Genomic DNA, 17,863 nt, shown 5'->3' with positions numbered 1-17,863 from the left:
TAAGCAATAGAAAGGCATGTATTTTGAGAAAGGGAATAAATAATTTTGAATGACTCACTAGCCATCAGTTAAATCCAACAATAAACTGGAGGTCTACATCTGTAGAAAACAGGGCAGGGCCATTTTCTGGACTGTGCTCGTCAGCATTATTAGTCTTAAGAAAGTTAAAAATTAGACTTCCTTTTGGGGGTTTATTCTACACTTTTTATCTCTGTGTATTCAAAGAGGTAGAGATAAGGAAATAGATAAACAGTTACAGTTGCTTTATCCCTAGTTTTATGCTAATAGTTCTTTTCTTTGTTTACACCTTATTAACATACCATAAGACACCACTCCTGAACCTCCTAAGTATCTTAAAAGGAAATCATTGCCTCTCCACTTGGTCGTCTTCTACAGTCTTCCCCCAACCTTGCCATTTAAGTCAACTATTTCTCATTTATTTCTGTTCTGTAGTGTCTTTCAACCTGATTAAACTGAATTCAAACGGGCAGCAATCCTAACTATCTATCTACTCTGAGAATAAAAAGAACCTGTCTTCCACAGCAGTTCCATTAGAACTTTGAAGCAACCCCAAATGATAGGGATGCTAAAATAAGTGATCTTGCCCTTACCTATTGCTTACTCTGTATTTGTTCTTGCCCCTATGTCACACCCTTCACTTATGCCAGCACTAACATTCGTGTGACTGCATAGCAAGTCAATTTGGAACACTGGTCAGGGTTAAAACCAAACTAGATTCTTCCTGCCCTAGGTTACCCTTGATCAGCTCCTTAATTCCACTGGTTGGACTACCGTAAGAGTTTTGTCACTAGCAGAAGAGGGAACAGAAATGAGCAGCCAGCCAGGAGCACACTTTTCTCCTTTTAATTGAAGTGCCAACCAGAGCGCACATGAAACTCTGCTGTTACAAGTGGGATGTAAAATTCCACTAGTGTTACAGCATTTGCTGCAAGTATTCCAGTGTCTGTCTTCTCAAATGCAAGAGAAAACAAAAACATTACAACCACTGTCTTGCTGACATACCGAAGTAGCTTCGTATCAAAATGGCCTGTAGTAGTTGATGATATGCCACACGGTCTGACAAAATAAGCTGCGTGAGCTCTGGTTTGAGTTCCCTAGCAGAAGTTTAGATTTCTTGGAATGTAGTGAGGAGGGTCCAGGCACAAAGAACAAAGTACAAGACATGCTTTATACATACTACAGTATAAAGAGCAGACTTTGAAATTAAGATGGGCAAGAGTTCAACAACAGTCAACCAATGGATCTTTAACATTCATCCCCTAGTTAAGGTAATTCCTTTAGACTGAGCTCTAATATTTTAACAATAAATGTGCTTACGCTACAAAGTTCATGCTGTCTTACACTAATAATTCTAGTCTGTTCTCCAGTAAACATGCAAGACACACAATACACCAAAACCCTCATTTCCCAATCTTTGATCCAGCACTTTTTGATTCTAAGCTCTGAATCCTTTCTAATTGGCACACGTTTGATTACAAAAATACAACAAGAATGAGGGTTTCTTGGTTCATTTAACACTGTGTTAAATAAAACTAGCAAATGTTAGGGATAGATGCTAATCTGATCTTAGACAAAACAAAAAATTAAGCTCTTTCACTTACACTTCAAACAAATTGAAGCAACACATTAGAAACAAATCAGAGTCCAAACTGACTACTTGAAATATGGATTACTTTTCACTGAAAATGTATTAAGCATTAATTTTGAAGTCTTACACAGTTTTACCTTGCAACATTAGACAAGTCAAGGTGTTTTTGAACTTCCAGTAACACTTCTCGAAAGAAACGTAAGCGTTTTTCCTCGAACTGTTGACACTGTTCAAATACCTGCTCCATGTTTTCCATATATTGAGGAGTGGCATTATCTAATTCTTTCAGTGATTTTTCATACTTTTCTTTTGTCTGGGGGTGGAAAAACAAACCATTAACAATATATTTTATTACTACCCTACATAACAGACTTATCAATGTAGCAATGGCCAAGGTTTAGACCAGAAGTTCCCAAACTGCATTCTGTTTTCATGACTGCTGTACCTATGTTAGGTCATGATGAGACTTATCTAACAAAACTGCAGAACACAAGTTACAATAAAGCTCTAAGCCTCTTCTCTGGCTTTTTAACAGAAACCATGACAAATGTTAATGTAATACTAAAGATAAAAACCAAAGGAGCCGCAGAGTAAATCAGAGCAGGCAGTCTTTCAAGTTACAGGTGTCTTACTTAAAGATCTCCAAATAATTTCAAAGCGTTGTCTTTTCTCCGTCAGTTATTTACATAGTCCACTGTGAGTTATGACCAAAAAACCAAACACTGTATACATCCCCAGTTGCACACACTGTGAGCTCAGTTAACAGATAGAACCTCAGACTCTAATTTACAGAAGTAGTCCAGTCCACAGGCAGGAATTAAAAGATCCCACCCGATGTAACATCCGCCTTCCAGATCACAGAACAGCATTCTCAAGGGGAAAAGATGTCTTTGAAGAAAGTCACACAAGAAAAGCCTCTTGGTAGCAGCCCGCTAAAGAGATAAACCAAACTGGGCAATAGAATGGCATTTCCAAAAGTGTATTTACTTTTATTTAAATGGATTGTATCAGATTACTTTCTTTAAAAAAAAAAAATGCATTCTGCGGTCAAGAATGACTACAAGTTTAGATGTTGTCAACAAGTTTTAAGTGCCTATCTCACAGCCTCTCAAGTGAAATAACTCAACCCTCACTACTAAGTGAGTAGAACCCTGTCTAAAAGTTCACTACCTGATTCCGCTTCGTTCCCTGCTGAAAGTACTTATGTGAAATAGAGGCAATACATTATTCATTCTTCACAGAAGAACTTGGCAACAACACATGCTTTGGAGAAAACTCTAAATCTTGGTATAGGACCGTAACTGAAAGTGAGCTGCACTGCAGTCCACGGCACATTCGGGAAGAAAAAAAAACTTAAATATGCACAAGCTATAGGTTAAAAAGACTGCATACAAACAGTATGTTAGCATACAGTATACCTTTAGCACATCTTGTTTGCTTCTCTCCACTTTGTCTTGTAATTTCTTAAGTTGTTCAGGATTTAGTGCTGGATCAGCTTTGCTGTTTGTTTCTCTGGATATAGCCAGTTTCTCCTCTTTGCAGGCCGCATGATATGCTTTCTTTGCAGCTTCCACCTACAAAGTAGATTTGAATATTTGCATCTGGACAGTTTATGCAACAACCATCAACTGAATTTTTTAGCCTTATAATCATGTTGCAATGAAGAAGATGTCAGGTTTTGTTTCAGGATGTTCGTTCTTTCTTTTTTTCTTTTTTTTTTTTTCTTTTAAATTTTTTTTTTCATTTAGGCCAGGAATGAACAATACACAAGAAGCAGCATAAGGAAATTATTCTAGTACTTATGAACCAGCATTCTCTCACCATACAAGAAATGTCACTCATACAGCTTAGAGAAGCGTAGAACAGATTCAAGAAAAGGTTTACAGAAAGTCCCAAATAGAACATTTTTTCCTTGTGCCCATGTTCTCCTGCTCCCCTTCTTCTACAAACCTGTGGTTTAAGAATAATGTTACATGACAGGGAAAAACCCACAAACACTTTTCCCCTGCTCATTTCTTTGAGCAATTCATAACTTTCAAATGCATGAAATCAGACACTGTTAAAATGATAGCTTAAATTCCACCTTTTCCAGATTTTCACTGAAGTCACCAAGATTAGGAGAGACCAAGAGAAAAATACTTATTTTCAGAAGAGGACAGAAAGCAAGAGATCTTTTTGAGAAAGGAGGGTCCAGCAGAGAGAATAGGGAGTTTACTCCCTTATAGAGCTTTGAGACATTAATATATTGTAACACAGGATATCTAATACATAATCTACTGCTGTACCTCTTTCAGCTTTTTTGCCCAGGGTTTCTGAGCTTTCCTAAATCCATCTTCTGCTTCTTTGGTTTCCTTAAATCCTCCCATCATTTGCTTATGAAAGGCTTCCTTCTGCCAGTTCTTGATTTTTTCAAAGTCTTCATTCATCAGTGAACCTTTTACTTCTAGATGTAGTTCACTCACTTTTTCAGCTTCTGACATAAAAGCACACCAAGCCCTTTCTACTGTTCCATACTGTGGGCCTAAACACAACAGAAAGTGTCATTCTCAGTAACCATCACCCACATGGAACTTATATTCCCAAGAAACTACCTGAAGCTACTGACTTACATTCACTTGTAAACAGCAATATTGATACAAACCTAGAAAAGGGAACGGTTTCTTTTCAGATAAATTTAGACTATGACAAATTTTTACACCAGAAGAAATAATACGCATTTAGTCTGGCCTCCTTCTCCCTGTACCATGATTCTCAGTATTCCATCTATTAGCTCCTCTTTGAACTGCCTTCAATTTCTCAATATACTTTTTGAAGCATGAATAACCAGGAAAGGACAAACTATTTCAGAATATATTAAAATGGTATCAGATTAGCCTTCCATTAGAGCAATGCCTAGCTCTTATTACTAGACTTTCCCCCACAACCACTGCCCCCTTATTATTCAGATATACTTTTCAAACTGTGTTTTATACCATTAGTTACCTAGAAACAGCCAGTTCTCTAGAACTGAATCTGTTTGGATACCTCAACACTGGAGGCAAGATTCATCTCCTTCAGTAAGAAACAAGCAAACTAGCAAAGAGGCAGGGCTTTGTTTGTTTCTAATCAAGAAAAGCTTGATCATTTGTTACATTACCAAGCCTTTTGCAAAGACTCCATTATAGGCTAAAAAGTACAAAATTTCTACTTTGTACTTACCAAAACAAAGATATGCAGAAACATTTTTTTCCATTTGTGAAAGTTTTCAGAGTTCAAAATCAGAATGTATTACCTTTTTCCACAAGCTGTTTCCACCTTTTTGCCCATTCTGTAAGCTGCTGAGCATAGACCTTCTCTATTCGCGCCCGCTCATGAATACAATTCATAAGATCATTGCAAAGTCTGTGACCATCATCAATTCGCTTTACTGTCCGCTTGTAATTTCCAACCTATAAAGAGAAAAATGCTTAACAATTCCTGCTTGAAAGCTCTGAAAAAAACGATAAATCTCTAATTAGCACAAATACTGTTACCTAGGAGCAAGATAATCTACTAGCAGGAATTAATCAATTCTAGCATACGGTATTTTTCAATTAATCTTAAAACCTAACTGCAACGCCACCACAAAGGCCACAAGTTCTCCTGTAAAAAACTTATTAATTTTAAAAGTGAAAGCTTTATTATATTTTATTAGTCCTGCAAGGTAATTATGGCCAGCCATCACAATTGTTCTGCATTATTACTGCTTGGTAATGTTTTAGATAATCAAGATATTTAACACAGATACAGTATTCCCCTCTTCCATGCTTATTATTAAGTACCTAATGCCTTAATTTTATGCTGTGTTTAATCTGTCAGTATTAATAAAACTGCAAAGACATGCAAAAGAGTATTGCATCATCTCTATCAAGCATAATAATAGGGTTTTTTTAAGAATGCAGCATGGAAAAAGCACAACCACTACATATACAGCAGAGACTGGATGTGCCATTTGTTACAGCTGTGCTTCACTGCTGACAAACTAGCAACTATTTCAAAAGTATACTGTAGAATTTAATGTGGGAAGATACTGACAGCAGTGACATGGAGTTCCCATACCTAGAATTAACTTGCAAATTCTAAAGAAAAACACATAGTTGCTCAATGTACAAGCTACAAAAGGATAAGGATATGGCGAAAAATATATATTTTCTATATATATTCTATTTCTATAAATATTATATCATCACTATATAATGAAAATCCATTATATAATTAACACCCCCTTTCATTTTTGTGTACACACCAACGTGGAATCACCAATCTAGATGACAAAGGAAAAGAAAGCCTGATACCGCTCCCAGAGTAGTATTTCCACTGATTTCAAGGTCACTCAGGTTGGCTTTTGTAAACATTAAACAAGACATAAGAACTCAGTTAACAGAATTTGCACAGCCTATTAAATATCACAGTCAGTTCCTTATCTGCCCTAACCACCTGACTGAAAGATAAAGATTAGCGGTAAGGCAGTAGATTAAACATTCAAATACTTAAAGCATATGATTCAAATGTAAAAATTACAAACATTCGATACACATCAAATACAGGAAACCATCCAACTTTTAGGTTCGCATTTATTCAGAATTTTGTCAGCAGATACATCTGCAAGCCCTCTGCTTGAGGAAAAACTCCTCAACATATATAGGGAAATACTCTTAAAAGGGGAAAAAACTGTATTAAGTGCTGGAAAAATAACTGAGTATGCTGCTACAGACATATGTTAGGACTCCTCAAAGCTGGGGGAAGAAAAAAAAAATCAAAACCATCAATGACAGGAAAAAACCAATTCCTTTAGACAGTGGCCTCAAAGCATTCATTTGGGCATGTTTTTGGTTTTGGACTAGATCCATTTCAACAGATCAAAGAAATTTGGGTAGCATCTAAGAAAAGCATGAGTTAGCAGTCACTAATTTGTCCAAATCATGTAAAAAAAAAAAGTACTCACCCCCCCACCTTTAAACATAAATCACAATATAATTGAAGACAAGAAGCTACCAGCACCACGAAGAAGCTGACACCAAAAAAATCAAGATAGTCAATGCATCCATGTGAAAACATATTTCATCCATTAACAAGAAAGTATGAAAAATAACCTCTCATTTTCAGGAGAAATAGAAATTGAGAAGTAGGCAGTTTCAAACTAACACTGTACATTAGCAAATATAATATTTATATATGTAATCAAAGCATTAAGAAAATTAAGTATCTTAAAGAATACTTTCTAAAGCCTTTGTAATGGAAGGGCAAATCATTCATCTGCTCAAAATTACTCCAGCTGTAGGTTCACAGCCAAGCAAACTGTTAAAACAGGTTATGCTAGCTTGGCACAACTACTGAAGCCTTATATTAGCATCTCCAGTTATGTGCCCAGGGATTTACGTCTCTAGCACGAACATTTCCTTTCATAAATTTTCGCTGTTAAATTAGCATTTTAAATGCTAATATTGAATGGGAGCTGGCTGCCTCATGGTATTTTTAATGCTTTCATTTTGTGTTGTCTGAGCGAATTCTAACCTCGTGGTAATATCTAGCAGTTGCCAAATCTCAGGCAGGTATTCAGAGAACTGAATTTAGCTTACCTATTACCGTCCACTCACTATTATCACATAAGGCCACCTTTAAAGAGCTGCATGCAGACCACAGATAATTCACCCACGCTACCTCCTTCTCCACAGGAGGACTGAAGGAACTAGCATCATAGCTTAGAACCAGTATAAAGCAGAACCAGGCCTACAATGCTAGAAAATAACAACCTTGTATTCCAAAGAAAGCCTTTTATACTAATATTTTCAAGCAAAAAAAAAGTTCACTTGATTTATGAAACAGTAGTTTAAAGTATGTTAGATAGACATCACATTCAAATTTCATGCCCTATGAGGAATGCCAGAATTTGGGAAATACAGCATTTTTCTGTTTCGTGACACACAGAACGTAAGTTACATACTTGGCATTTAACATTTTAAGAACCTAGTGGTTTATTAAGAGGATTGCATTTTAAGTTATGGACACTGCAATGACAATTTTTTCTGAGAAGTGTAATGTGCAGCCTGCCACTGTAGGAGGCAGACTTGGAGGTATGAGAGCACAAGGTATTCAGACCACAGAGCCAAGTAAAGGGAAAAGTCTTTATGCAGCCAAGGAACTACTAGGTTAACTGTAGATAAGTTAAAACAATTAAATTAAAAACCTATAAACACACTAAAAGACACCCTGAATTCTGGAGAAAAACATGACTTAATACATTGTTTTATTCAAGGCTATTTTCTCCAATTCCTGACATAGACTGCAAACATTCTGCAAGACTTCCCCCTTCCCCTTCACAAGAAGTATTTGAGCTAAAACAAAAACAACTAATTCCTTTATGTGTAGCAACTGACCAGGAAAAAAAAAAAAAAATCCTGTGTTTCTTTGTTTCAGTCAGAGGCACATTTACATAATGCCTTGCAATTTTCAGATTTCTCAATTAGCACCGTTCAGTACAGGAACAGATTATTTTGCTAGTTAGAATAACTTTCTGATCATTCTGAGCATCGGGCAATTTCCTGTTAGACAGCAGACAACTAAGACATGAATTTTTTAGTTTCCTTGTCCTACAAATGAAACATTTGTTCCAGGAAGGTAAATTGTAAGATTATAAACTTTCTTACAGTTTCAAGAAGAGAGAGAGAGATTTTAAAACTATATCCTGCTTTCATTTTAGCATCAACACTTCATCCATCTGAAAGAGACATTTTATTACATGATAGCAAATTCAGTTGCTGTTTATACCGTTAGTTGCCAGAAACACTTCAAAAGGAAATAACCCCAAGAGTTTATTTCTTCAAAATACCACTATGATAGTAACTTTCTTGAAGATCAGTGAATTCTGTGAAAATTGTGATTCAGTTTTGTGTCACACACACACACACACCGCTTTTCTAAATGGACTTAACCACCAGTTTCCCCTTTTCCACTGAAAAAATACTGAGCTTTGCTACTAATAAGCCTCAGTTGATCCTATTTTGCCCCATTTATCTCTTACAGGCATTATGGATGCCTTCAGATCTCCATTTTGCTTAGTCAGGAAAACATTCCTTCTCATTTTGATATTTCCTCTCATGCATGGACACAGCAATGTCACCTCAAATCCTTTGTGAAATCTAAGATTTAGAGAATCTGTAATAACCAGAGAAAACACACACAAGCACACTGCGATGAGGCATTTAGCATTGTATAGTTAGCAGTCCAGTCATCTCTCCTTTGTGACCACCAGTGTACTAACGTAGCCAAGCACTGTCACTGATATGATCTTTAATGGGAATATTTAAGAGCTCACAACCTCATTATTTTACAATTTCACAGCACTAAACACAAAAGGAGAGTCTTAAATTATCTAGGCTCCTTTACCTCAACTAATAGACTTTTTTTTTTTTTAGCATATTCATAGAGCAGGATAAAAGCCTATAAAGAGTTAAACACACTTAGCAGGTTTTTCTGGTACACTGAATGAAAAATGAGGGTATTTTACTTTGTTAGCAGCCCAGAAGGTGGCAAATGTTCAGCTATTGCTAAACTCCAGTCAGTTAATTCTAGTATATCATGATAATTGTTATAACCACAAATATTTCAGGAGTTTCAAATGCCCGAAGTAAGATTTGATGTCAACTCTTTTTCCAAACTTGCCTAGCTTATTCATAACTAGTCAGCCTGTATGAACTGGAACCATTTGAAAGTAAGTCAGTCACCATAGCATACAACAAGTTGGGTTTTTTTAACGGGCAAATATTCATAGGCAGGAAACACAATAATGAGCTTTGAAGGCTTGTAGTCAAACCCACACATACTGATGGCCAATATGGGGACGCACTATTTCCAGCATTCCATTCAACCATGAGTACAATTTCTTTCCAGCTACGTCAAACAGGAAGTTTCCAAACATTTCAACCAGCATTAACATCTATAATACTGTGGGGTTTTTCCAAATAAAAAGAATTATCTTGGTGCATAATTAGCACATACACAGCCTAAGAATCTATGAGCACTAGCTCTGTGTATTTAAATTTTGTAAGTTTACCCATATAAATTCACCACTGGTTGCAAGCAAAATCCTGAGGAAGCTTTTAAACCCACAAAATCTAAAGGCAAACATACCAGTAAGCAAACACCTGGCAATATAAATGGAGAACATTATGTTGCTCAATGTTAGGAGGAAAAAAAAAATGCATATAGGAGATATGACAGGAATCTACTATTGCAGAGTCCAAATATTTTTAAAATGAAAAAGCAAAACAGAACAGTCTGCTTCATCAGCAAAAAGCATTAGCTGAAAAGTAACTGAAATCCCTCAACATAGGAACACCTTTTTAATATTCAAGAGTGAATTTTGGGAGTTTCTCCCTCTCAAATTCCCTGCATCCAACACACACTCCCTCAACAGATACTTATGTAGATGTTCGCTGACAGTAGTAGGCACGAAGCACAGGTATCAGGAGTACCAAATGGGCAGGACCAAGACGATCTGAGCAGACAGCTTATAATGCAGTTCGTGGGAGGCATGCCCCAGATCAGCTGCCTCTGCTATCCAGAGTGTCAGGTCTAGAGCTTGTCTTGGGGTTTTTCTGGGAGAATGGGAATGCATATGGTGGCCAGATTTCATCCACCCATACTACTTAGGGGACCAACTTCCTCTTTCTGAATAAGCTGAAAATCTTATCTTGCTAGTGGATATCTCAACAAATACTTCAGAATGCAATGAAAGCCATGTGCAGAGCACCTCAAAATGCACACCAGGTCCTGTCCTCCAAGGGAATCAGTCACAGGCCTAAGTTCATAGACCTAATGCCAGTTGCTGGTTTAGCAGCTGTTCAGAATGACTTTTTTTTTTGATAAGTAGGTGTTTTCACAGGGCAGTTAAACACCTTTGCAATAAATAAAGCTCCATATTGCTGATGCTAGCAGAAAATAAGGGAGAGTAAGGACTCACATCTAGGGTATGTGGCACAGCCTGTGAGGGATCCATGGCTCATTAAAAATAAGTGCTTCCACAGGCAGGGTAGCTGTTCCTTTTGATGTCTTACCTTGCAAGATATGCATACACTTCTACTTTGATCTCTAGGAACACTTACTCATCACCTTTCTTACCTTCACAGGTATCTAAGTGAACAATAGCATTGGTCTCAGCTTGCTCAAGGCATTTTTCTTTTAATACGACCATAATAATAGTGATTAGCAAGTGTAAGGCCAGAGCTTAATTAACAAAACATATCATAAAATTGACCTTCCATTTATTAATAATATACCAAATTCTTTCATGTGTATTTCAAAACTACTTCAGTAGAACAAGGCCAATAGGGTTGTCCATTTCTTGTGTTTTACTAAAGCAGTGCAATGATGGAACCAACCAGTTTTGCCACAGTTTATTTTTGGATGCAAGAAAGTGGCATGAATGATTATGACAAACTGAGACATATTTACAGCAGTCATGCAAATGCTGAGAGTCCATATGACAGATGAGAAAGAAATACAAAGGGTTTCAAATTGCACATCAGGTTCCAAATTTTCCACTTTCCCTTGGAAAAGTTACTGCCATCCTGCTCCAGGCTATCAGCAATAACCTTTGATTACCCAAAGCATGCCACTCTCATCAGCTAAGTAACACAGATGAAGGAAATCCTTCTTGGAGCATATCAACAAGAGTCCTCAGTCTTAAAAAATTGCTGCACACAGAGAAAGCCATGAGCTTAGCCAGGTACACTGAGGCTTGTTAGAAAGGTGAAGGATCAAAAAGAAGCTTCCATTTCTTAAGTAAATTAAGGCATTACTACAACTGAAAGTTTGATTAAATTCTCCACTGTTATTGTGGCAATTATCTTTCAGAATGTCTCTTATTATTATTGCAATTCCTTGCTCTCTAAGCAAGCTTACATGAAAACATGTATGAAATTCTCTGTCTCCTAAAGTACTTCTATTTGGTAAACACCTGGACAAATTAGAGGAAAATAAAAGATTTGTTCTCCTGAAAAGGATTTCTCATCCTGCTAGAAGACAAAAAACACCTTTTTGTAGTAGCTTTGGTTAACTAAATACTGAAAAAATTCCTCAATTTAATTGTGAAAGCTGCTGCTATTTCTATTTCATGCTAAAGAAAGATGTATATTTCTGAAAGCCTAATTTCTTTCAGTTATATCAGCTGTTCTGATACAAGATACTACCTATGCCTAAGCTTTGTCCTACCCACATTTTTTGACTGATATATCTACAGTAGGTCAACACCAAGAACACAAGTCCAAACAGCAACTTCTCCAGTTCCCCTTCCACAAGACAACTATTTCCCAACCTCAAATCTGAACCTGATAACGGTATCTGTGTAGTAACTAAAAATACTAGTCTTTAAAGGAAACAAGTTACTATTCGTATTGGATTTCAAGCATTGAGCTTGACTCTTAATGCCAGAACTGGAAGTTTCCATGAACAGTATTGAAATAGCAACCTAATAAAAAAAGCTTCATAGATGAAGTAGCTTCCATTGAATTGCGCCATGGACAGTCTGAGCATATGCAAACAGAAAAGGTTAGAGCAGTAAGTTTAGTACCATGCAACCATATACTACAGATTGACGTTTTTAAATGTGATCACATTGCTAGTAATTAGCTTTGTAATAAGGAACCCTAGCAAAGGCAGTGACAAGTCCAAAGGAAAGCAAACACTTTTAGAGCCAGAAAACAGATTAAGAACCAAGTGTTCTATTTCCTAAAGACAACATTGTACGAAATTTCTGTCAACAGCAATGGCAAAAACTTTGAAGTTGGTTTATCAACATTTTATTAAGTACAGTTCTTATTATCAGCTCAACAGAACATCAACATTCAAGAAATAAAGTGGTTTAGTTTCAAAGATATGCAGTGAGCAAAAAACAGTTTTCACAGTAAGTTCTTCAGATAGGTCCCACACCCAGCCACATAACTCTTTCCTACGGGTCTTTCACGAAAATTTTTTTTAAAAGATGGTGTTTGCAGCACACTCCAAAGGTAAATAAATTTGAGCTATTTTGGAGTGTGAGGGAACAAACTCAAAAGCTCACCCTGCCAGGCTGTCTCTTCTGTGCCACGGACAGGTTTAAATACATTCACTGCTTTCAGCTGTGGCAGTAAAACATAGCAAGGTAGCTTTTAACAAACTGCAGGCTGCCTTTAAAAACAAAGAAAAAACCTATCCTGTCAAATACCTTAAAAACCTCTAATGAAAGGGTGCAAATGACAAAATCTGTGGTAACAGATACAACTTCCAAATTGATTAAGAGTTCTTTACTTCTTGTTACCTGAGGTATGAAGTACTGAGGCTGGCATTCCCAGAGACACCGCATCTTTTCTAATCAAGTCAGACAAAACACATTAATCACAGCAGTTCAGTTATCCATTTTGAGAAAGACTAAGACTAGAATTCAGAGTGGCAATCTTTGGAAACAAAATAACCAATTCAGAACATATGGAAAAAGGACAAGTTTTAGACTAAAATTCAGTCAAATTTAGTTTGGAAAGATGGCTCCAAACCAGAAGTACTTAAACAAGAGTTTGTTCATTAAGTTTGACAGGCTTGCTGTTAGTTTCTGCATGTCACTTAACACCGAAGAGTTAATTCTTAAGTTAAATTTATTAAGACTTGCACAGGACTTCCTTCACTTTAGGTTTGTGTTCTACCAACAGCAGATGCCTGGTAAACCTCCTTCTGCCTCTTAACTCTTGATCTGAAGGACAATTCCTGTCTTACTGTTTTGTCAGGTTTCTCTGTAGAAAGGCAAGGTTTAAAGTCAGATGGTACATTCTGCCAATGCATTACTTGGCCTAAGCAAACTGCTGGATACCTTAATTGTTCCCTCAAACAAATAATCAGAAGTATATGCAAACCAAAATACATTCCAGGCTAGCATCAGGCATGCATGTCAAAATGCAGCTACCCTCACAGAAACGCACAGGAGTGCAGAGGTCACAAGAAAACTATTCCTGGATGAAAGCAATCACTCAAAATATCCTATATCAAGGCTACACTTCAGTGGACAGCACAGCTTTAGGTACTTTACCACTTTCCTTTATGTTGTGCTTTAGTCCAAGCATTTTGTTCAGACTCCACCCTCCCTGCCACAGGGTGCTACCTGCAACTATAAAGGCTGTCAACCAAAACAAAAGTTCCACATTATTCACATTTCTCACTATAACAGGGTATTGCCAAGACTCCTCGTCTTCTGAATACTTTAATACCCAGCAGTAAGGAGTCATCCTATGATAAGTGCAAAGAAACAGCAATTTCTTTGCTTAATATATTCTCAGCTATTTCCATTGAGAGAAAAGTTTACATACGTGTTTTTCTTAAGACAGCTTTGTAAACATGTTTATTCTCTCAGATTACATGGACTCTGTAAATTTGCCAAGTACAGCATGCATGAAGGTCAAAATTCATTACCGTGTCAATCCTTCCTGTTAATAGCTCAGCACTACTATAAAATCATTTATCATTTACATCAGAGTACTCTCTCTCATGTTTAGTTCAAAGTATCTTAGTGTATCCATAAAGTTCCATCTCCGCAGAATGCCAGGGATGTCGTATCACACATTTTTCAACTCTCCAGGCAGTTACATAAACATTTAGGCATACCTACTACAGTCTTTCAGCTATACGTACAGCACTTTATGATAACGTGCTATATCTTTTGAACTCTCTAAACTATTCTTTGCTGGTTTTTGCATTTATTTTTTTAACCACAACACAAATGTCAGTGGTGCTATTTTAAGCGCAAATCAACTACCAAACTTCTACAGCCTCTCCTGTGTTTCACTCAAATCCCACTTAGTTTCAACATATTGACATTTCAAGCCTTTAGTCACTCTGCTAATAATGACAAAGCCTTTACATCCATACTAAGAACACAACCATCTCTATTAATGTTTTTTAAAGAATCAGCGTTTGTAACCACAAAACCCCCCAAACTTGTCTGTTTGTCCTAAGAATCAAACAGCACAACGCAGAAGATCAGCAAAACAAATAGTGCTTCCTACATAATTCAATACTCAAAACTCAAAAATTTACTGAAATATTCCCTTTTATATTGCTAAACCATCAAAAGCTTAGTACGAGGAAATACAGGATTTTTTTTTAATATGGTCATCAGTTGCATGGAAAGTCCAATTTTGCTTTCAGAAGCAAATGTTAGTACTTTGAACATCCTTAAAGTCACTTCAGTAACAAAGCCATTGACTTATCATTGGGATTCATTTTTTACTGCAGCCAAACCTTTGTTTCACTTCCTGAAGAGTGAGTGTGAAGATGGCCTCTATAATTTTTAATAAACTGATTATAACAAACTTTTAATAAACTCTCATTCCATGAGAATATAACTGCACCTTCCATTTTGGAGATTACTTTTAACTGATTTTAGCATATTATTAGTTAATATGATCTAAACAATGCTAGTTTTCCCCTTTGAACAACTTGCATACCTGTTCTAGTCAGCATTTTTTCAACTCTCAGAACATATTACTTTTCCAGCCTGATGTACTCAAAGTTTCAGAAAAAAATAAACTAATTATTCAATCTGAAATTTTTCCTCTTGACCATTTTAACATAACAACTGTTGTGGTTATACATCAAAAAAGAGAAGAGCAGAGAAAAGAATTAATCCTATAAAGAAAGAAACTGATTGCAATACTGAAGTCTAACTTTTTTTTAATCCAAGCATAAATAAAGATATACTCATGCATTACACATTAGCCTACTGACATTGCTTATGAAACAGACTGCAGTTCTGACCTTTTGGAAGGAATACATAGAAAAGTCCAAAGAAATGGATTAAGAAGTAGTGTTTACAAAATTATATAAAATAAGTCACCAATAGCACAAACACAAAGAACACCTTTAACCCACCTACAATAAGTGTCAAATACATTTAAGCTATGCTTCGTAAAGGTCCTCGCTTAGGCTAATTGCTATTTCTGATCATCTATCATCCTTTAATATTAAATACTTGAGTTCACATTTGTCCAAACAATCATACTCGTTTACAGAGTTCCCATTCTCATTCATTCATCTTTTATGCTTCCAGACACAATTACTTGATAGAAGACAACAGCTTGGTACAGAAGAGCCAGCCAAAAGTCATGTTCTCCTGACAAGTACAGGATACCCAACACACATCAGAAAATCCCCCCCTTTGGTCCAGGATTCTTTTTTCCTCACTGCCTCCTTATTTTATTTTGAAACACTTCTACGAAGGAAGCCTGCTTAGAAAGTTGCCTCAGCACAAAATAAAAACCACAGAATAACTGAGGTTGGAAAGAACCTCTGGAGACCATCTAGTCTAACCCCCTGCTCAAAGCAGGTCTGATAGATCAGGTTGCTCAGGACCACATCCAGTTGAGTCTTAGACACCTCTGAGAGTAGAGGTCCCACATCCTCTCTGCAGTCATACTACAGAGTACCCCTACAACAAAAGGGCTTAAGACTTAGAATCCCGTAATTTTAAAACCACCTTTTTATAAATAGGATAGACATATTTAACATAGTAGTAAACATGTCTCCTTAAAAAATGATAGCTGTCTACTAAACAAGACCCTCACTGGCATTAGGTCTTTTAGATAATGTATCAAAAAATAATGGGAGTTCTGCATCAAAATGCAATATGCCCTCATACTGCCACCACCACCAACGCAGGTTAGTGGTCTAGAAAAGCTTTCATTTAAAAGGAAGCACAAGGTTAGGTCAACCAAAACCAAGCTGTCGTACGCAGTCTCCGGTAACAGAAATATGAAATTTTCCGCCTAACCATTTTCATGTTTGCTATAGTTCAAACTCAAAGAGCTCCTAGTCACATGGTAGAAATTTGCCCCACTGAATACAGTTCATCTGGACAGTGTACTTGCCTCCAATTCTGTCAGTATTGACACTGTCAAACCTCTCTTTCTTGCAAGAAACTTTTTGTAAAATGCTTTCTGCTTTATGAAGTTTGCTCTCTTTAAAGCTTAATCAAATTATCATAATATCTGAACGCCTTCTTCAGGTTTGGGCAGCACAAATTACTGATATTACAACGTGCTTTGTATTATCTTTCTGCATGTATGCTCTTACATTGAGATAAGCATAAGATAACTTCTCTCAAAAAAGTTTTACTTACATCTAGACACAAACAGGAGACGTGCAGTACATTCACACACTATCTTACATCTGTAGTTTATGTACACTTACATAAGGCTACTTACAGTAGCCTTTAACCAGTTACTTTAGATTTAACATTGATCACTCAACCCCCTTGGTAATTTTAAAAAGCTACACCCACACCCCTCTTCAGCAATAAAAATCGACAAAGGTTCAATTCTGAATTGCATATCCTACCCAAATGAATGATCCTCAAGTTTGTGCCAGTTAAAAACCCTTGACAGAATTAGGCCAAAATCTAAAAGGTCATTTCTACCCTGGAGGCTATTTCTGCAGATCACAACAACCAAAGGCATCTTGTATTGCAGCTCTCTCCACAGTTTACAGTGTACAAAAAGAGTAAAAAATAAAGTCAAAATATTGTGATAGAATGTTCAGGTTACCTCCCAGAAGCTATCACTAGAAACTTCTACTCCAACGGAATCATCGTATGAGCCAGACATTTCTATGTATGAAGAACTTGTAAGTATTCAGAGCTTAAACACCGTCAGAATCTGTAAAAAGATACAAAAAATTATTTATGAGCATTAGTAATGAAAAACAGTTATCAAAAGAGAAATGAAGTTAAGTAACATCCTTCAATTCTTTGATATCTAGGGAGGCCAAATAAAAACAAGAGGTAACCATACAGGGCATGTAAATAAGTGCGTTTCGCAACAGAACACTATTCTACCACACAAAGTTCTTGGCTCTTATCATGACATTTGCTGTCCAGAAAATGTTCAATCCATCTGCCTATATCAAATTTCACTGAACTCTTGAATTTATTATATCATAAAATTTCCTATTATAACCAAAAGAAAAGATTGAGCAGCGTGATGCTTACTCAGTAAGTATTCCACTTCAAAGCATTCCATAAGAGACAATGAACTGACCTTTGCTACTGATACAATAACCTGCATTGCTTCTTATTGCTTTTTCACTGGAAATCTACATTATATAATGAAACCCACTGGAAATATTTAAGGCCAAACCCATTTGCTGATTTAAAGAAAAATAAATGTCTTCTTTTCAGAAGGAAAAAGTTTTATTTCTGTAAGAATTTTAGATTCAAAT

The 17,863-nt window shown here is 36.5% G+C and overlaps 1 protein-coding gene across 3 annotated transcripts in view; it reads right to left on the bottom strand.

The window, feature by feature from the left end:
* PACSIN2 (protein kinase C and casein kinase substrate in neurons 2) overlaps positions 1 to 17,304 on the bottom strand; it is a 29,632-nt gene extending 12,328 nt beyond the window's left edge. For all 3 annotated transcript variants that reach the window (XM_009332803.1, XM_009332804.1, XM_009332805.1), the window contains exons 1-5: positions 17,191 to 17,304; positions 4,881 to 5,037; positions 3,895 to 4,130; positions 3,028 to 3,183; positions 1,747 to 1,922 (exon numbers count right to left, since the gene is read on the bottom strand). In XM_009332803.1, coding sequence (XP_009331078.1) covers positions 1,747 to 1,922; positions 3,028 to 3,183; positions 3,895 to 4,130; positions 4,881 to 5,037; positions 17,191 to 17,250 — 785 coding nt within the window. In that variant the 5' untranslated portion in view covers positions 17,251 to 17,304. The remainder of the gene's footprint in view (positions 1 to 1,746; positions 1,923 to 3,027; positions 3,184 to 3,894; positions 4,131 to 4,880; positions 5,038 to 17,190) is intronic.
* Between the last annotated feature and the right edge of the window lie 559 nt (positions 17,305 to 17,863).

This window comes from Pygoscelis adeliae, unplaced genomic scaffold, assembly GCF_000699105.1.
Source record: "Pygoscelis adeliae isolate BGI_AS28 unplaced genomic scaffold, ASM69910v1 Scaffold38, whole genome shotgun sequence".
In the NCBI taxonomy this organism is placed as follows: domain Eukaryota; kingdom Metazoa; phylum Chordata; class Aves; order Sphenisciformes; family Spheniscidae; genus Pygoscelis; species Pygoscelis adeliae.
This window is presented reverse-complemented; position numbering and strand designations above follow the sequence as displayed.